This window comes from Strix aluco, chromosome 19 (genome assembly GCF_031877795.1).
Source record: "Strix aluco isolate bStrAlu1 chromosome 19, bStrAlu1.hap1, whole genome shotgun sequence".
Lineage (NCBI taxonomy): Eukaryota > Metazoa > Chordata > Aves > Strigiformes > Strigidae > Strix > Strix aluco.
This window is the reverse complement of record NC_133949.1, coordinates 11066141-11086040: the sequence shown is the minus strand read 5'-3', so window position 1 is coordinate 11086040 and position 19900 is coordinate 11066141. Positions and strand designations below refer to the sequence as shown.

At 62.1% G+C, this 19900-nt stretch overlaps 3 protein-coding genes across 3 annotated transcripts in view; 2 read left to right on the top strand and 1 right to left on the bottom strand.

Annotated features, from left to right (window-relative positions):
- Positions 1 to 3427, bottom strand: part of SUPT6H (SPT6 homolog, histone chaperone and transcription elongation factor) — a 29674-nt gene extending 26247 nt beyond the window's left edge. Inside the window, exon 1 of the mRNA XM_074844763.1 lies at positions 3257 to 3427. The gene's annotated coding sequence lies outside the window, so the exon portion shown is untranslated. The remainder of the gene's footprint in view (positions 1 to 3256) is intronic.
- Positions 3306 to 5447, top strand: SDF2 (stromal cell derived factor 2). Its single transcript, XM_074844764.1, has 3 exons — positions 3306 to 3551; positions 3659 to 3855; positions 4441 to 5447. The coding sequence occupies exons 1-3, from the start codon at positions 3380 to 3382 to the stop codon at positions 4726 to 4728; spliced, it is 657 nt and encodes a 218-aa protein (XP_074700865.1). The 5' UTR covers positions 3306 to 3379; the 3' UTR covers positions 4729 to 5447.
- Positions 5448 to 5706: 259 nt separating this feature from the next.
- On the top strand, positions 5707 to 19524 carry BLTP2 (bridge-like lipid transfer protein family member 2). The gene is made up of 39 exons (XM_074845803.1): positions 5707 to 5799; positions 6686 to 6815; positions 7088 to 7134; positions 7403 to 7565; positions 7645 to 7763; positions 8120 to 8180; positions 8390 to 8588; positions 8754 to 8877; positions 9263 to 9387; positions 9473 to 9540; positions 9636 to 9784; positions 10037 to 10155; positions 10394 to 10557; positions 10690 to 10954; positions 11075 to 11280; positions 11446 to 12541; positions 12789 to 12980; positions 13076 to 13278; positions 13358 to 13476; positions 13550 to 13770; positions 13905 to 14095; positions 14180 to 14279; positions 14349 to 14551; positions 14888 to 15182; positions 15303 to 15460; positions 15584 to 15790; positions 15904 to 16003; positions 16198 to 16380; positions 16666 to 16787; positions 16863 to 17018; positions 17101 to 17222; positions 17307 to 17487; positions 17566 to 17652; positions 17756 to 17866; positions 17955 to 18090; positions 18333 to 18457; positions 18796 to 18897; positions 18998 to 19132; positions 19290 to 19524. The coding sequence occupies exons 1-39, from the start codon at positions 5729 to 5731 to the stop codon at positions 19470 to 19472; spliced, it is 6738 nt and encodes a 2245-aa protein (XP_074701904.1). The 5' UTR covers positions 5707 to 5728; the 3' UTR covers positions 19473 to 19524.
- The last annotated feature ends 376 nt before the right edge of the window (positions 19525 to 19900 follow it).

Below are 19900 nucleotides of genomic sequence, written 5' to 3'. Positions count from 1 at the left end.
AGAGACTGTGCCTAATTCTGCATGCTTACCTGTACACAGACAGGCTCCTATAGGTGATATACACATATAGCTTTACCCCAAAGATATCCTACGACCACTAGACGCCGACCAAGATGGACCAAAGACAACAGCAATGCAGCAAGCAGCGCCACGACGGCACCACGGCGAGGGAAGCGTGGGTGCCTCCACGTCGAGCACGGCCTCTCCCGCTCGGCAGCGACGCCAGAGCAGCTCAGGGCTGAGCGACGACACGACCTCTGCTTTCAACCAGGGGCGTCCGCACTTTGCTCAGCTCAAGGGCACAGTGGCAATTGTCCAGAGTCTACGGCTTCTTTTAACTGGGATGACCCTGAGCAGAGAGCTCTCTTCGCTGTCAGTACTGGGACCGTAGAGCTCTGATCAGGTCGGCCAGCGCAGGCTGGACATCGGCTGCGGATGCTGTGGGCTGATCCCTGGTTAGGCGAGGCAGTGCCTTTAGAGCAAGGGCTGCTTTGTGATGGACCTGAGAATTCTAGAAACCAGACACTCAAATACCTGTAAAGCCTTGGGCCACGCATTCAGATACCTGCTGGCTGCTCAGGACTGCAAAACATCACGGTGCTGGAGGCAGAGGCAGCTTTATACATCATACACCAGCAAAAATTAACTCATTAGGTTTAGAAACGGAGATACGCTGCAAGTACCTACAAAGTATCAGAATATGTTATGGGAAAAAACTTCGGGGGGGGGGGGGGGGGGGGAAAGGGTTTGGACAGTTTTATTGGACAGTTTGGATTGTTTTAACCTCTGTCATTTCATGGGTCAACTCACAGTTCACTTAAAATCACTTAGGTCCAGGGAACCATATTGCCAAAGCCACCACTGAACAGTTTCGCTCAGTTTTCATGTCAAAGGGAAAAGTTAAATTGGAGAGGATTCAGAAAGGTCTGTGAGATTAAAGCATCTGGGAAACCTGACTCAATTAAAACACAGAGCCTAAGGAAGCCCAATCTATTCATTTTGTCAATTAAATGCTCATGAAACTAATTTTAGCACAGCCCAAGTACATCCACGGGAGTAAAAGACTGTGACAACAAATGGCTTGTTAGGAAGAACCCAAATAAACTGCAAAGGTAATGCCACTGTTCTACTCCCTGAAACTCTCGTAACGAAATCAATTTTGGTTTTCTTAAAAAAAAAAAAAAAAAAAGCACCACAGTTGAGCCAGAATGTGTGGATTTCACACTAATCACTAAGCAATGATCTTCAGGCTGTGTCCCACCACAGAATTCAGACAAGATCGTATTGGCATCTTTTAATTTGAAGCTTATGAGCCTAACAAAAACACCCCTGTGAAGCACTGTAAGGCACTTGTACAACAAACTACTGTCATGGGCACCCCATCAGTGCTGAGCTCTTCCTCAGAGCCACTCCTTGGTACGGGCAGGGACTTCTGCAGGGCTGATCACCGCCAAGGCCTGCCAGCCCTGGTACAGCATCAGCAACATGGAGCTTTGTATTGTGCTTTTATAGCTGTTTTATGAATTTCTGAAGTCAGGACCTAAACCAAACATTCTCACCCTCCTTGGTGGTAGGCGTGCAAAGGAACTCAGGGGCAAAATGACAACTGGAGACCAATGACACGGTGACAGGGGAAGTCCAGCCAGCCAGTCACTGCAGCTCAGGAACTTCCCATACCTGCTTTGTTAGTTTTAATGCTCCCTAACTCTATCAGACAGTGGAACATCCTGTGGCAGCGTGCCACAGTTTAATAGCATGTTGTGTGAAAAAGCACTTCCGCTTGTTTATTTTAGACCTGCTGCATCATAATTTCCTGTAAGAAACAGAAAATTGATGTCCCCTCCTCGCTTTCTCTGACCTATGACTTCACACACCTGCATCGTATCTCCTGTCAGCAAGCTTCTCCCCTAAGGTGAAGAAACAAAGGCTTCACTTGCCCAGAAACCTGCTCGCCTGTGCCACTCCTGCCCCTACCTTTTCCAGTGCTCCTCTTTTGAGATGGGCTAACCAGAACTGCCAGCAACAGCCAGGGCACAAACTGCCAACGATTTATGTAGCAGTGTAATGATGTTTTCTGCTGTCTTCTCTGCTCTTTAAAAGTAACCCCAAAACATCCTTTTTAGGCTACAGCGGGGTGTTGAAGCAATGTTTTAAAAGAAACAATTGCTGAGACACCAAGAGCTCTCTCCTGAATAGTAAAAGCTGATGTAGAGTCAACTGCCGCGGTGTTTGTTACCTTCATTACACCCGTTGCTGTCATGTCTCGTTTACCACACCAGCACTCAGCCACTCAGTATTATCTGGTCTCTGCAACCTCCCACAGTCCAGTTTAGCTATCCTGGACACCTCAGGATTAAATTTTCCTTCTCCACATCACCATATTCAGAAAAAAAAAAAAGCAGCAGAGATGACTGAAACTCCACAATCATCTCACTCCACTCTGAGCATCAATCATTCATCCCTACCTTTTTTTGTCACCCTTTAGTCAGTTATTAATCCCCAAAAGGGCCTTCCCAGGCTGCTGCCCCTCAGCTTTTCCGGCAAAGCCTTATCAGAAGTTTGCAAAACCGAAGAAGGTGCTCTGGGCATTACACCCGCGGGGCGACCCGGCCTGCCAGCGTGCTTGAGAAACAAAGGTCAGACCCTTTTTCCCTCCAGGAAAGGAGGCCGATGCTCTCCATGCCCACCCCCTCACACCCACCGCCTCTTCCCACCATGTCAGCGATATTCCGTAGCCCCCGGCTCGGCTGCGCTCTCCGCCACGGGGGAGCCAGGCCGCTCTAGCGGGGGGCGGGTGTGTGTGTGTGTGTCTGCGGCCCCCTCCCGTTCCCGGGGGAGCAGCCCCCCCCTTGCCCACCGCCTCGCCTTCCCCCTCCCCGGGTCACCCCGCTGCGGCACGACCCCCAACCGGCGTCCCCGCGTCGGGAGGCTCCAACCCCACCCGCGACCGGCAACCGGGAGCGGAGGGGCCGCCGGGGTCCTCACCCCCCCTCACCGGGGCCCGCGGTCCAGCCCGCCGCCAAGCACCGGGACGTCTCTGCCGCCCTCACCGAGGCCCAGGGCCGCCGGAGACGCCCAACGACGGTCTCGGAGCCCAACGCGGCCCCGCCGTTCCCCTGGCAGCGGCCCCGCGCTGGTTCCCCTGGCAACAGGCCCCCCCCCCCCCGCCAGTACGAGGCCGACAAGGGCCTCGCCGGGCTCCCCCCGCCGCCGCTCGTCCCCGCCCGGCCCATCGCAGCCCCCGGCCCGGCCTTACCCGAGACGCCGAGGGAAAATGGAGGCCTCGGCGGCAGCAGCGGCGAGCGAGGAGGGCGGAGCAGATGAGCGGCGACCTCCGGGCGGGCGGAGCGGCATCACTTCCCCTTCCGGCGGCGGCGGGATGGGGGCGGCGGGGCGGCGGGTGTCGCCGGTGTTGGTGCCGTTGATGGTGCTGGCGCTGGGCACGGCGGTGCGCGGCGGCCCTGGGCCCGTCACCTGCGGCTCCGTGGTGAAGCTGCTCAACGTGAGGCACAACGTCCGTCTGCACTCGCACGACGTGCGCTACGGCTCCGGTAACGGGACACACACCCCCCCACACCCCCCCTCCCCGGCCCCGCCGGTACCGGCACCGCGTCCGCCGGGCCGGGCCGGGCCTGAGCGCGGATCTCCCCCTCCGCAGGCAGCGGGCAGCAGTCGGTGACCGGAGTGTCGGCGGCGGATGACGGGAACAGCTACTGGCGCGTGCGGGGCCGCACGGCGGCCGTCTGCGAGCGGGGCACGCCGGTGCGCTGCGGACAGGCCATCCGCCTCACCCACCTGGGCACCGGCCGCAACCTCCACAGCCACCGCTTCGCCTCCCCGCTCTCCGGAAACCAGGTACCCGGCCGGGACCCCCCGGGACCCGGCCTGACCGGGATTCCCCCTTGACCCTCGGGGCCAGCCCCCCTCTCTGGGCACAACCGCGACCCCCTTGTCACCCGGGCCCTGCCCGGTGCCCTGAGTCCCTACCGGGTTCTCCCTGTCCCTACCAGTCCCGACTGGGTCCCCCATGTCCCTATAAGTCCCACCTTGTTCCTAAGTCCAGACCAGGTCTCCCATGTCCCTGCCAACCCCACCTTGTTCTCCAGTCCCTGATGGGTTCTCCCTGTCCTTACCAGTCCCAACTAAGTCCCCCATGTCCCTGCCAGCCCCACCTTGGTCCCTGGTCCCAACTGGCTCCTTACCAGTCCCACCTTGTTCCCCAGCCCCTCCCAGCTCCCCCTTGTCCCCCCCCCCAGCACCCAAGTCCCAACCAAATCCTCCAAGTCCCAACAGAGCCCCAGTCCCAGCCAGGTCCCTCCTCGTCTCCCCAAGGCCCAGCTCCTTCCTCTGACCCCCTCCTTGCTCTCTGGGCCCAACTCAACACCCCTGACCTCCCCCCCTTTCATCCCAGCCTCCAAACGAGCTCTTTTTCACCCGCAGGAGGTGAGTGCGTTCGGGGAGGCTGGTGAGGGTGACTACCTGGACGACTGGACGGTGGTGTGCAGCGGGACCTACTGGGCGAGGGACAGCGAGGTGCGCTTCCAGCACGCCTCCACCGACGTCTTCCTCTCGGTGACGGGGGAGCAGTACGGGCGGCCCATCCATGGGCAGAAGGAGGTGCACGGCATGGCCACCTCCAGCCAAAATAACTACTGGAAGGTGATGGAGGGCATCTTCATGCAGCCCAGTGAGGTCTTCAAAGTGGAGCAGTACCACGCTGAGTTGTGACGGACAGACAGACTGCTGCCGAGCCTCTGGGCGCTGCCCTGTGGTGTTTGGGGCTGCTCGACCTGGAGGATGGCCCCTGTCCCCACATGGGTCTGACACACGCCAGGACACAGAGCCCCCAATCCAACATGAAACAGATCCCAATGTCCTGAATTCGATGCGGAGCAGATCCCAGGGTCCCAAATCTGACACAAAGTAAATCCCAATGTCCAGACCTGACCCAAAGCATAACCCAACATCCGAGATCCAGCACAAAGCAGGTCCTCATGTCCTACATCCAGCCCAAAGCCAAGCCCAATGTCCAAACCTGACCCAAAGCAGAGCCCAACATCCAAGATCCAGCACAAAGCAGGTCCCCACATCCCAAATCCAGCACAAAGCCGAGCCCAATGTCCAGACTGACCCAAAGCAGAGCCCAACATCTGCGATCCAGCACAAAGCAGGGCCCGCATCCCAAATCAAGCACAAAGCCGAGCCTAACAGCCAGACCTGACCCAAAGCCGAGCCCAACGTCCAGAGCTGACCCAAAGCAGAGGCTAACATCCAGACCGACCCAGAGCAGATTCCCAACTCCCCAACCCTTCTCTTGTAGCCCCCTCCGCTGTCCGAAGACCCCCCCGAAGGGCTGCTGTGCCTCGGTACCCCCCCCCCCCGCGCTGTATCCCAAAACCGTTCCCCGGCCCGGTGGGGGCCTGGGGCCATAAAAGAGCTGAACCCTCCGCTGTCGTGTGGCTGTTTGTGCGGGGGGGGTGGAGGGGACCCTGGGGAGCGGACCCGGTACGTGTGTTGTCCCCCAGTCCCGGTGCGAGCCCCGGCGGGGCGCTGCTGCCGCCGCCGTTCACTCCGGGAAAGCACCGCTCGGCCCCGCCGCGGCGCCGGCCCCGCCCCGCCCCTCCCAGCGGCCACTCCGGGTGCGCGGGCGGTCGGCCCCGCGGTGGCGGTGGCGGCGGGGCCGGGGTGGGAGGGGGGGAACACACATACCGGGGCCGGGGGGGCCGCCATGCTGCCGCCGCTGCCCGCCGTGCTGCTCGGCCTCGTCGTCGTCGCGCTGCTCGCCGGGCTGCTGGCGCGGTCAGGGCCTGAGGGGCGGGTTTGGGGGCGTGGGAGGGGGGCCCACGGGGGTTCGGGGAAGGTGACAGAGCCGGGGGGGGCCCGCAGGGGTCATGGGGGGGCCCACGGGCCTTGCAGCGGGGTGACAGGGGTTTTAGGGGGGCCCGCAGGCGTTTGGGGGGGATGACAGGGCTGGGGGGGGGGCGGGAGGCTCTGCTGGGGTGGGGGGAGCTTGCAAGGGTCACGAGCGGGCCCAGGGGGGTGGCAGTGGGGGTGGCAGGGGGTTTTGGGGGCCCGCGAGGGTTGTGGGGAGGTGGCAGGGCTGGCTGGGGTAGTGTCGGGGAGGGAGGGGGCCCACGAGGCTGCGTGGGGGCTGCCAGGGGTGTGGGGGGACCCACGGGGTTGAGGGTGAGGTGTCAGGGGTCTGGAGGAGGGGGGCAGCAGGGGTTAAGGGGGACAAAGAGGGTTTGGGGGGTGTCAGGAGTTTGGGGTGGCTCAAAGGGCTGGGGGAGATGTATTGGGTGGGTGGGGGGGAGCCTACAGGGGTTTGGGGGGTCCTAGGACTGGAGGGGTGGTGTGCAGGGCATGGAGGGGGGGGCTGTGGGGGCTTGGGAGGACCCACAGGGCTGGGTGGGAGGATGTCAGGGACTTGGGGGCTTACAGGAGCCCAGGGGAGCCCACAGGGGTGGGCATGGGGTGTCAGGGGGGTGTGGGGGTCAAAGAGGGTCCTCAGGGCTGGGGGGGGTGTCCCTGCAGGGTCTCTGCCCCAGCTTGGGGCACCCGTGGCAGCAGGGCCAGGCCCTGGGAGCTCATACCCAGCTGGGGGGGCTGGAGCAGGTGCTCGAAGGGTCCCCGGCCCCCAGCCTCAGCAAGGAGGCTGACCCCGGCCTTCCGCCCGTCCCCGCAGGTGGCTGGCGTGTCGCCTGGCTGTCACCTGGTGCCGGCAGAAGCTTCACGCGGAGCTGAAGATCGGCTCCTTCGGCTTCTTCTGGGCCCAGAACATCAGCCTCAAGTTCCAGCGGGAGCAGCAGACTGTGGTAGGTACCTGGGTGAGGGGTGATCACCAACAGACGAGGGCAGGCATGACGGCTGCGGTCACTTCCAGGCTGGCAGCAAATCCCTGCAGCCAAGCTCCTGTTGTGCACCCCCATAGCTGGTGCCAGGCCCTTCCTCCCACAGCCAAATTTGGGGGGTTTTGGCTGCTCCCTGCATGATGCCAGGCGTTGGGAGCGGAGTGGGAATGTTGGGATGAGCATCACAAGGCAGAGCCAGGTTGTTTCTTCTCTAACCTACCTGTGTGTTCTTTCAGGAGATTGACCACGTCTGGATCTCCAGTAAACTGAGCCGGGAGCTGCCGTACGTACCCACGCCCCAGCTCCCTCCCCGCCCTCTTGGTGGGGTCTGGCTCATCCCTGGCCCTTCTGACTGCATTTTTGCTGCCTTTATACCTTCTGCAGTCCCTATTTCCCCATGGTCTGCTCTGTGTGGGAGGGTATCACTTTACTTTGAGGTAGCAGTGTCTTGTGGATGCCCTTGTGCCAGTCCCCAGGGGTGGGGGGCATCCCTGGCGATGGGACTGGGTACGGGCCATGTGAGAGCCCTTCCCTGTGCTGTTTTTCCCCAGCCGCTACTTCGAGCTATGTTTTGGCGAGGTGCGAATCCGCACGGATCTCCAGAAGGGCCCTGGGTTCCAGCCGTCCATCCCGGAGGCTCCCAGAGAAGCCGATGGAAATGAAAGCAGAGCAGACCTGACTCTTAAACCCTCCCTGCTGAGGCTCCTTAGCCAGGTGAGGCACTGACTTGGTGAGAGGCTGTTGTGGGCCGCGCTGCTGTTGGACATCGCTCACAGTAGCACCTTCCCCCCAGCTCTTTTCCATCCACATGGACTCCATCAACATCATGGTTCTGCACGTGGCCACCTCAGAGTCTCTCTGGCACATCCAAGCCAGCAAGACGCGTCTCCTGCTGAACGGCGACGGCAAGAGGTAACCCTGTGCTCACGCCCCGCTCTGCTTCCATCCTGGCCCTGGGTCGCAGGGAGGCACCTCCAACCCCAACCTGGTGCCTCACCTCTCTCTGTCCCACTCAGCAGCATCCCATGTCATCTGTGATGGGACACATTAAGGCTGGCCTGGTCCCTTTTTGCTCCATGGGAAGGTTGAGTTGTGTGTTCTCCAAATTATGAGTTGCTGCGCTGTGCATGGAGTTAGGGTGTGCTCTGCTTTTGGGAGGACTTGGAGCAGGGTCTTGGGGTCTCTGTGTCCCACAGAAAAGAGAGGGCAGGGGCTTGGTTCAGAGGCAGCAGGCCCCGCATCCTCCGTCTGTTCTGTGCTCTCCCCAGCCTGACCTGCGAGGTGAGCCTGACAAAGGTGAACAGCAAAGTCCTCCGGAGCAGCCAGCTGGTGAGTGCTGGGGAAGGGAGAAATTCAACACTTCGAGCCTGGGCATGGGCTCTCTGGGACACCCTGAGGACCTGTTCCAGCATGTCTGCGGGGCTGGGCGATGCTGCAAGGCTCTGGGCTCCGTGCTGTGCCCAGCGCTTCACCTGCAACATCCACCGCCAGGGAGTTAGGTGACTCCCTGTGCACCCCTTGCCCGTGTCCCCATCCAGGATGACACCTGCCTGGCGGAGCTGGCCCTGGCGCTCTCCCTCTCGCTGGAGATCAGCAGCAAGCGGCGGCTGGTGGGCATCAAGCTGCGTGTCCGGACCCTGCAGGCAGAGCTCCATGAAGGGCTCTTCTGCAGCCCACTGCTGCACCGTGTCACTGCCAGGGCTCAGCACAGCAGCACGGGAGAACAGCCCGGTGCAGGTCAGGGACAGGGACAGGGACAAGCTCTAGGCAGGGCAGGGGCTGGCAGCCCCCATACTTGCACTGGAAGCCAGAGGGATTTGGCTGTGCCATCGCTCCCTCCCACTGCAGGGCACGGGGGTTTTGGGCAAGAGCCTTTCCGTGACTCTGTGTGTCCCTCTCCAGGCCTAGGGGAGCCCCTGAAGTCCCCGTCTCTGCTGAGCAGGGACACGCTGCAGCTTATCCCCAGGAGGGTGGAGGTGAAACTGGAGAACACCAGCACGGTGCTGTCTATGAACAGCCAGAAGAGGTAAGGAGGCAGGTGGAGGAGGAGGAGGAGGCTGTCCTAGCCCCGATTAGTGCTGGGGACATGGACCTGGGGACAACTGTGCCATTCCCTGCTCGTCCCCTGCTCTGCCAGACTGCAGAGAGCGAGTTCTAGAGCCCACCCCAGTGGGAAGGACTGAGCTTGGCCTGGGGCCGGGGCTCCTGGGGAAGGAGGAAGGCACGTGAACTGGTTCTCCAGTGAGAGAGCCTGATGGGATCCTGTGCTGGTGGGATGAGAGCACTGAGCTGGGCTGCAGCTGGGCGCTGGCTGCTGCCTTTGTCTGTGCTGGTCAGCTGGGGATGAGAAACAGGGAGATGGAGGACATGACTGCAGTTCCCTTCTGGCAGTGACTCCCTGCTTTTTACAGGCACCTCACCTGGAGCCTGAAGCTGCTGCAGTTTCTCTATCAGCGTGAAGAGGAGCAGATCCCGCTGCGCAACTTCACACCCACCTCAGACCTGGACCAAATGAGTGTAGACCTCCAGCTGGAGGGCAAGTAGCCAGGAGGGTGCCTGTGGGACAAGGCTGCCGTCGCTGCCCTCCACCCACCCTCACATCTGCTCCTCTCTCTCCCCAGACGGCCTTCTCCTGTCCCAGAGCCGCCAGCGCATCGTGTGCCTCAACTCCCTGAAGACCAGCGTGCAGGTCAGTGAGTGCTGGGCACGCTCCCGTCCCCCAGCGGTGGCTGGTTTGGCTCCTGGCATGAGTTTTTTTGCCACCTGGCCCTCTCCCTGCTCTAGGTCACAGCCATTGACCTCTCGGCTGCTGTGCTGCTCAACACCTGCATCATCCACTACCGCCACCAAGAGTTTTCACACTGGCTGGGCTTGTTGGCACAGGAATACAGGTGCCGGGCGGTGCCTGTCCCCAGCCAAGGGCACAAGGGAAGGTAAACTTGGCCTTGGCGCAGCTGCTGGTATCGCAGCTTGTTTCCTCTTGCCTGCCGTGCTCTGGCAGGGTGCCTGGACACCCAGCACCTTCTCTGCCCTGTGCACGGCCTGTGGGACAGGGAGGCTGGTACGGAGGGTGGTGGACGGTCGGGGGGCCCCTGCAGAGAGGGCATCCCTCTGGGCCTGCTCCCTGCCAGGCTCCGTGGCACGCAGCACCCCAGTAACAGCCCATCCCTGCTTGTCCTGTGCAGGAGCTATCCCCAAATCATAGCACCCATCATCCTGTGTGCCTCATTGTCCAACATCAATGTGTCAGTGCAGCTGGGGGACACACCACCCTTTGCCTTGGGCTTCAACTCCATCTCTGCAGGTACGGGCTGGCAGCTGGCACCAGGGTGGCTCCTGGGCTTTTTTCTGGGGGTCAGCGTCTCTGCCAGAGAGGCACCAGGACGGGAATGGGGAGGGCAGTGATGCCTCTGTGCTTGCCCATGTCTGTATCTGGCCAGGGGTGTGGACCCCTGCCTGGTTGTGTCTGGGTTGCCCCTCTGGGGGCAGCTGAGCAGGCAGCAGCGAGCCCTGCCCACAGTCACCCCCTCCTCTGCCTGCAGACTACCAGCACCTGCGGCCGCAGAGTGTGCACCAGCGAGCGGTGCTGGCTGTGGACCACCTCTGCTGGCGTGTGGGCAACGACTCGCACATCCAGCGTGCCCCGCATCCCCCCAACATGCACGTGTGGGGAGAAGCCCTCATCCTCGACTCCTTCAACTTGCAGGTGAGGGGTGAGCTGAGGGGTGGCTCTTGGAGTGGGGGATGCCTGTTTGCAACTCCATGTGGGTGGCAATGGGACAGATGGTGACATAGGGACATTCTGCACCTGAGTGGGATGGTCCTGTTTGTCCTGCAGGGCAGCTACAACCAGCCCCTGGGCATGTCCAGCGCCCAGTCAGACACACTCTTCCTGGACTGCACCATCCGGGGGTTGCAAGTGGAGTCGTCGGACACCTGCACCGAGTGCCTGGCCAGGGTCCTGCCCCTGTTCTGCTCGTGGCCCAGCAGAGCTGAGCTTGCCAAGCAGCCGCCCTCCGCCTCAACCGAGCCCTGGGGGCTGCTCTGGAAGGTGGATCTGAAGGTGGAGGACGTGAACCTTTTCACGCTCTCAGCCCTGGTGGGTAAGTAGCATCCAGGCTGATCCCAGGTGGTTGTCCTGGTACAGCCCCGCAGTCAGAGGAACCTGGCACGTCGTGGTGTGCCTCTCCCATGCCTCCAGCACTGACACGCCACCTCTCTAGGCGCCCTGGAGCTGCGGCTGGACACACTGACTGTCCTGGGGAGTGCTGAGAGCTGCACGGTCAGCGTCCAGGGCATGGTGCTGGCCTTGGTGAAGAGCATCACGGAGAAGATGCAGCCGTGCTGCAAAGCTCCTGCTATCCCCAACCCAGTGGCCAACCTCTCCATGCTCTCTGTCACCTACCACAGCAGCATCCGCTCCCTGGAGGTTGGTGTGGGTCTTGGGTCTCTGCTTTATCCTGTACTGGTGGGACTGGGATGGATGAGGTGGGGGGAAGAATGGCTGGCACCGAAAGGTGCCGGAGAGGAGAAGAGGGGTGTGCTGAGCAGCACCTGGCAGTGACCTGGTGCCTGTTTGCTCTCTCCGGTGTAGGTGCAGTGCGGCGAGGGGCTGGCGGTGCTGTGGAGCCCTCCCGACCACATGCACTTGTACCATCACACCTTGGCCACCCTGCAGTGCCACGAAGCCTTGCGGAGCGCCCTCGGCCACAGGACGCCTCCCTCCCTTCCCCCAGAGAGCCCAGCGTCCCACCCGGCCACCCCTACTGAGACACCAGGGCCCCTTCAGCCAGATGGGACCCCCCCCAAAAGACTCCTGTCCCTGTCGCTGGAGCTGAGCTCTGCCAAACTCACAGCCTTTGTCTCTGAGGCCAACTACATCAGCCTGGCTGCCGAACGGACCTCCGTGAGCTGGCACGGCGGTGCCCTGCACGGCTACTGCCCCGAGCTGGCCGCCGGCTTTGACGGACACAGCATCTTCAGCTTCAAGGAGGTGGAGGTGAAGCTGCTGCCAGAGCTGGAGGAGGTCATCTTGCACCGCTGCGCCTTCCCCACCCTGCGCACTCTCCGCAACCGCGGCTGGGCCTTCTCCTTTGCCAGTGTGACCATCGAGTTCCCCTACCAGTACGACTTCTCCCGCACACTGGACGCTGCCGTGGGCGTGCAGAAGTGGCTGAAAGGCCTGCATCGGCGCGGGCGCCCTGCCAGCACGGCGCTGCCCCCCGACCTCCTCCTCAAAGTGACGCACTTCTCCTGGGTCTTCCTGGATGACGTCTTCGAGGTCAAGTTACGAGACAACTATGAGCTGATGAAGGATGAGAGCAAGGAGAGCGCCAAGCGTTTGCAGCTGCTGGATGCCAAGGTGGCCGCGCTGCGCAAGCAGCACGGTGAGCTGCTGCCTGCCCGCAAGATTGAGGAGCTCTACGCCTCGCTGGAGAAGAAGAACATCGAGATCTACATCCAGCGCTCGCGGCGCCTCTATGCCAACACGCCCATGCGAAGAGCCCTTCTCACCTGGACCCTGGCACACTTGGAGCTGGTGGCCATGGCCGATGAGTCCTTCCATGGCACGGAGCGTGTGTTGGAGCAGATGAGGGACCTGGACAGCGTCAGCCCGTTCCCCCCCGAGGGTCTGGAGATGGTCACCCAGTGGTGCCGGATGATGAAGGGCAGAGTTGGCAGCTTCTTTGGTGAGTTGCTTTGCGTGAGGGTGCCCGTGGAGGACAGCACAGTGGCTATGTGGCCTGGGCTCCCAGGACAGGGACCTGCTGGCACCATGTGATGTGTAACCAAGCAGGGGCAGTGATTTTTGGAGGTTCAAGGGAGTGGGAAGGGAGCAGAGATGTGACAGGACAGCGGCTTCTGCCATGGCCTAGAGGGGGAGAGGGACAGTGTCCCTCGGCTGCCCCATCTCTCAGCCCTTCCTGTGCCCTGCAGTGCGGATCCGTGACTACCCTCGCTACCTCTTTGAGATCCGGAACTGGCAGCTCTCCGGCCGGCTGATCGGAGCCGAGCAGTGCGGCCAGGCCTGCTCCCGGCGCCGCCAGGTCCTGAAGCTGGGGCTGCCCTGGGGGGATGCAACAGTGGAGAGGAACATGCCACCCTTGAAGTTCTACCACGACTTCCACTGTAAGAGCTGAAGGGACAAGGGGTCTCTGTGCCGGGGTGGGGATGGGGCTGTGTGGGACATGCAAAGGGCTGAGCCAACCTCTGTACGTCCCCAGCTGAGATCTCCCAGTACACCATTGTGTGGGGGCCCTGCTGGGACCCAGCCTGGACCCTGATCGGCCAGTGTGTGGATCTCCTCACCAAGCCCTCAGAGGACCCCAGCGCCCCATTGCCCTGGTGGGACAAGAGCCGCCTTCTCTTCCACGGGGACTGGCACATGGACATTGAACAGGCCAACCTGCACCAGCTGGCCACCGAGGTGGGTGCTGCCGGGGTAGGGAGCAGAGCGCGGCGTGGGGTCAGCTCACACCTGCCTCTCCCCATGTTTGTCCTTGCAGGATCCCTACAACACCACGGAGAACATGCACTGGGAGTGGAGCCACCTCTCCTTCCACTGGAAACCCGGGCAGTTCGTCTTCAAGGGCAACCTGGACATCAATGTCCGGACAGCCTCCAAGTGAGCGTGGGCCCAGGAGCACGGGGGCTGCCACCAGTGCTGGGGGGTAACCGATGTGTCTTTCCCCATTTAGGTACGACGACTGCTGCTTCCTGCACCTGCCCGACCTGTGTATGACGCTGGACCTGCAGTGGCTGTGCCACGGGAACCCCCATGACCACCACGGCGTGGTGCTGCGCTCCCCCGAGTTCCTGCCCGAGGTGCCGGTGGGGCAGCAGTACGACTCCTACCACGCCTTCCGCTCCGAGAACCTCAACCTCTCCATCCGGATGGACCTGACGCGGTCCAGTGAGGGTGGGTGACAGCATCCCAGGGATCCCTTGGGGACGGGGCAGGGCGTGCTGGTTTTAGCCATCCTTATCGGTCCTGGGTTGGATGCTGCCGTGTCCCTGCCCCGCAGCGTTGGCTGACGGCGGGTGTATTCCCAGAGCACTCCCAGCCCCGGATCCTGCTCTACAGCAGCACCCTCCGCTGGATGCAGAACTTTTGGGCCACGTGGACCAGCGTGACGCGCCCCATCTGCCGCGGGAAGCTCTTCAACAACATGAAACCCAGTAAGAAGAAGCTGGGGCAGCATTACAAGCAGTTGTCTTATACCGCGCTCTTCCCCCGGCTGCAGGCAAGTCCTGGGGGTGGGATCTGGTGTTACCTCCCCGCTCTGCCTGTGCTGGGCACTCAGCCCCTGCTCTCTGCTCCCTCGCAGGTGCATTACTGGGCCTCCTTTGCCCAGCAGCGGGGGATCCAGGTGGAGTGCTGCCAGGGGCACATCTTCACTCGTGGTACCCAGCGGCTCATCCCGCAAGGTGGGGGCCCTGCCGGCAGCGCTTCCAGGCAGGGCAGGGCCCCGGCTGACTCCTCTCCCTGTCCCCCAGCTGGCACGGTGATGCGACGCCTGATTTCGGAATGGAGCATCACGCAGATGGTGAGCGACCTGAGCCAGGTCACCGTGCACCTCATGGCCTCCACTTGCGATGAGAATGCTGACCATCGGCTCGACACCCTGGTGAAGAAAACCCATCTGCTGAGCCTGTCCTCCCTCACCTACCAGCGGCACAGCAACCGCACGGCTGAGGAGGTACCGCCGCAAACATAGGGCATGGCAGCCTGATGGCATCCCCCTGGGACAAGGGGACCTTGGTCTTTGGGTGCAATGAGGGAGGGATTTGGCTGGAGAGGGGACAGACCTGCCGGGCCTCTGATCTCCCAAGCACCTGGGCGAAGGGATGCCTTGTTCCAGCCACAGCATTCCTGGTGTGGGTCCCTGCTGAGGGCTCTGGGGTGGTCCCCCAGGCTCTGGTCCCCCCGTTCTGCCTGCAGGGACTGGCAGGGCTCCCCACCCCTGTGTGCAAGGCCTGTGGGCAGGGGCTGGTGGTGGCTTTGTCATGCTGAGGCTCTGACCCTCTGTGCCCAGGAGCTGCCCCTCCGGGATGGGGACGATGGTTTCCACACGCACCAGCTGCACTTGGTGGATCTGCGGGCATCCTGGACCACCACCAACCGGGACATCGCCTTCGGCCTCTACGACGGCTACAAGAAAGCGGCTGTGCTCAAGCGCAACCTGTCCACCGAGGCCCTGAAGGGGCTAAAAATCGACACGCAGCTGCAAGCCAAGAAGCTGAAGCGGGGCCCGCTCTCTGCTCACTCTGTCCCTGCCAGAGTGACCGTTCCCATCACCAGCGGCCGTCCTGAGAGAGCCTCCTCGGGGGGTGAGTGGGTGAAACTCACAGCCAGCAATGTGCATGCTAGCCCAAAGCCACGCCTGCCTTCACCCTGTCACCCCCAGCCAGTCCCCCGCAGCCTTGCACTGACCCGTTCTCCTTCCCCAGGGGCCTACATGCTGCAGAAGCTCATTGAGGAGACGGACAAGTTCGTGGTCTTCACAGAGGAGGAATCGGGGGCTAGCGAGCAGCTCTGCGGCATTGCCGCCTGCCAAACCGACGACATCTACAACCGCAACTGCCTCATCGAGCTGGTCAACTGCCAGGTACCTGCCCTCGGCCAGCCTGCCTGTCCCCACGCTCTCCGCTCCCCATGGCCTTGCTGTGAGAGGGGCCGTGCTGGCCCCAGAAGGGCTCCCCTGACCCCTGCGGGGTCTCTCTCCTTGCAGATGGTGCTGCGTGGTGCCGAGACAGAGGGCTGCGTGATTGTGTCTGCAGCGAAGGCCCAGCTGCTGCAGTGCCAGCACCACCCCGCCTGGTACGGGGACACGCTGAAGCAGAAGACGTCCTGGACCTGCTTGCTGGATGGCATGCAGTATTTTGCCACGACAGAGAGCAGCCCCACCGAGAGGGAGCACGGGCAGCTCTGGCTGGAGGTGAGCGACTCGGGGGGGACTGTGATGGGTGAGCTGCAAGGGGGGCAGGCAGCGCTGTCAGTGCCAAGGTAGGGAGAGCAGGGACAGCCAGCGGTGCCTCCTTGCCTCCCCAGGTGAAAAATATTGAGGAACATCGGCAACGGAGCCTGGACTCAGTGCAGGAGCTGATGGAGAGCGGGCAGGCAGTGGGGGGCATGGTCAGCACCACCACAGGTACTGCCTGCAGCTCGGGCTGCGGTGCCTCCCCCAGTCCTGCTCACGTGCGACCCCGAGGGTGGTGAAGCTGAGAGTGCCTGGCCTGTCCCTGGACGGCTCCAGGAGCTGGCTCATGCTCCGAGCCCTGCGCCATGGGGTCCCCAACATGCCAGGACATGGCGCTCTGACCATGGTGCCCTGCCTGTCTCCAGACTGGAACCAGCCCTCAGAAGCCCAGCAGACCCAGCAGGTGCAGAGGATCATCTCTCGCTGCAGCTGCCGCATGTACTATATCAGCTACAGCCATGACATCGACCCCGAGCTGGCCACGCAGATAAAGCCCCCCGAGACTCCTGCCAATCAGGAGAAGGAGGATCTGCTGAAGAAGCAGGAGGGTGAGTACATCCAGGCAGTGTGTCTCGGGGGGTAGAGCTCTGGGCTGACCCACAAGTGCCAGCTAAGTCCAGGGATGGTCTGTCTTGGCCTTGCTGAGATCAGAGGGGTGCGTACAGGAGGGGTCCCCATCAGTGCACCTGATGACACTGGACACGCTGTGCCTGCTGGAGCCAGTGTAACCACCTTAGTTTATTCCCCATCCTTCTCCATCTCTGGCTGGCCCCCACGTGCATCCCATTCCTGGCCGTGCTGAGGCCCCACTTACCCTTTGTGTGTCCCTCCAGGAGCTGTGGATACATTCACGCTGATCCACCATGACCTGGAGATCTCCACCAACCCCGCGCAGTATGCCATGATCCTCGACATAGTCAACAACCTGCTGTTGCACGTGGAGCCCAAACGCAAGGTACCCACGAGGCTTCAGGTCACCGTGTCATTCACTGCACCCAGAGCAATCCTAACGCCCTATTCCTGTGTCTAGGAGCACAGCGAGAAGAAACAGCGGGTGCGCTTCCAGCTGGAAATCTCCAGCAACCCCGAGGAGCAGCGCAGCAGTATCCTACACCTGCAAGAGGCTGTGAGGCAGCACGTCGCCCAGATCCGGCAGCTGGAGAAGCAGATGTACTCCAACGTGAAGGTGAGCCCGCATCCAGGCAGGGCCTGGCTCCCTGGGGTCCCTGCTCCGGGACAGAGGGTGCTGAGGGTTGTCTGTCCTTCAGTCCTTGCAGGACGACAGCAAAAATGAGAGCCTGCTCGACCTCAACCACAGGCTGCAGCAGCAGCTGAGCCAGGAGAAAGCTGACCTGCAGCTGGAGAGCGAGGAGCTGAACATACTGATCAGGTAGGGGCCATCTCTGGCTTCCCCAGCGTTGTGTCCCCCTTACTCCAGGGCTCCCACATCCCAGCGCTCCCCTCTCCGCTGCAGGTGCTTCAAGGACTTCCAGCTGCAGCGAGCCAACAAGATGGAGCTGCGAAAGCAGCCGGAGGACGTGAGCGTGGCACGGCGGACTGAGTTCTACTTCGCCCAGGCCCGCTGGCGCCTGACCGAGGAGGACGGGCAGCTGGGCATAGCTGAGCTGGAGCTCCAGCGCTTCCTCTACAGCAAGGTACCACCCCGGCCGGTGACACCGCAGCCCCCGAGCCGGGGCCCGGGACGTGCGGGGCTGACGGGTCTGTGTGCGCAGGTCAACAAGTCTGACGACACGGCCGAGCATCTGCTGGAGCTGGGCTGGGTCACCATGAACAACCTCCTGCCCAATGCTGTGTACAAGGCAAGTAGCAGTCTTGGGGAGCAGCTCTGCACCCCAGGGACCCACAGGTGGCCCAGCCAGGGTGGCCTGTCCTCACCGCAGCCACCCATCCCCTTCCCTGCAGGTGGTGCTGCGTCCCCAGAGCTCCTGCCAGTCCGGCCGGCAGCTGGCACTGAGGATTTTCAGCAAGGTCCGGCCGCCGGTGGGAGGCATCTCCATCAAGGAGCACTTCGAGGTGCCATGGCCAGGGTGGGAAGTGGCAGAGTCCCCCGTGGGGCACCGGCAGCGTGTGTCTGGCTCTGACGTGGCCTCTCTCCCCGCAGGTGAACGTGGTACCCCTCACCATCCAGCTGACCCACCAGTTCTTCCACAGGATGATGGGTTTCTTCTTCCCTGGCCGCAATGTGGAGGAGGAGGAGGTGGGGGATGAGGAAGACAAGTCCAAGCTGGTGACGACAGGTGAGAGGCTTATGGTCACCCTCCTCCCTGGCACCTGAGCGATGTCCTTGGGCAGCTTTGGCTGCGTGTCCAGGGTATGTTTGTGGGCAGCTGCTGGCAGGCCACGCTTCGAGGAACAGGGACTCACAGTCTCCCCTGTGGGCAGGGAGCCAGTGGGGAGAGCAGTGAAGCTGGAAGGGATCTGGGTCAAGGCTAATTCCCAGCCAGACACCAGCCACCACCTCCCACCCTCTTTGTCCCAGGGATCCCTGTGGTGAAGCCACGGCAGCTGATCGTGGCCGATGACTCGCTGGGCCCAGGGAAGGGAGTTGCTCAGGGTCTGAATCGGACGTCGGGGGTCAGAAGATCATTCCGAAAAGCACCCGAGGTACCTGCTGCTGCCTTGAGGGGGGAATCTGGGAGAGCCCTGCTGTGGAGCCAGTCTGCTTTCCCTCAGCTGCAGGGCTGGGCAGCCATGTCCTCCCTTGCCCATCCATTTCTCCTGCTCCCTCCCACTATGAGAATTTTCAACCTTTACAACCAAGCACCTGCACACTTGATGTGATCCCTGCAGCATCTCATTTTCCTAACACCATGCCAGAGCAGCTCTCACCTCTTGCCAGTGAAGCAATGCCATGGCCCAGTGCCCGGCTGTCCCTTCCCATCTGGTTCCTGGCTGTGTCCCCTCTCCTTCCCTTCTGCTCATGGCTTCTGCTCTGTCCCCAGCATCCCGTGGATGACATTGACAAGATGAAGGAGCGCGCGGCCATGAACAACTCCTTCATCTACATCAAGATCCCGCAGGTGCCACTCTGCGTCAGCTACAAGGTGCGGGGCCGGCGGGACGGGGCGTGCTGGGGAAAAGGGGCACAGTCCCTCCAGCTTGGGGGGGCATCATCCCACGCTGCCTGACACCCCTGTCACCCAGGGCGAGAAGAACAGCGTGGACTGGGGCGACCTGAACCTGGTGCTGCCGTGCCTGGAGTACCACAACAACACGTGGACGTGGCTGGACTTCGCCATGGCGGTGAAGAGGGACAGCCGCAAAGCCTTGGTGGCACAGGTACGTGGGGGCCTTCTTCCCGCTCACGGGGAAGCTGCTAGAGCCGTTCTGCCCAGTTTGGAGGGGTAACCCTGCGGCGGAGGGCACGTTCTCCAGAGCGGGAAGCAGCCGCGCTGGCTCAGCAGCTCAGGCCCTCACCCCCTAAATCCTGGGGCAGGTGATCAAAGAGAAGCTACGCCTGAAGCCGGCGGCGGGCGCGGAGGCCCGGGGGAAGCTGGAGAACAAATCGGACGGGACCATCCAGCAGCAGGAGGAGGACGAGAAGGCGCGTCTGCTCATTGGGCTGAGTGTGGGCGAGAAGAACCCCGGCAAGAAGTCGATCTTCGGCAGGCGCAAATGATGGCAGCACCCGGCAGGCCGGGAAGGGATTGGGGTGCCCCGGTGCTCCCCGGTCTGGAGGGGCACCCCTATGGTGGTGGTGGGGGGGGCCCCGCGTTGCTCGGCGTGGCGATGCCCGAGGCGGGGGTTAGCCACGTGCAGGCCCTCGGTAGCCCTGTCGCTGTGGGGCAGGGGTGCAGCAGCACGGGGTTGTGGGGTGCAGCGTGCTCCGGGGCCGCTTCGTGGGGGCGCAGACCCCTGTGCCAAGGGTTCCTGCGAGCTTCCCCCCTCCCTGCTGTGCCTGATGAAGCAGCAGGATCGCTCCAGGCTGGGAGAAAGGGGAACAGGAGAGAGTTTAAATAAAGAGTTTTTAATTTGGAACAGTCTTGGGCCAGCGGCTCGTCACTCGAGGCTCAGCGCCGTCCCCCCTCTCAGCTCAGCAGCACCCCA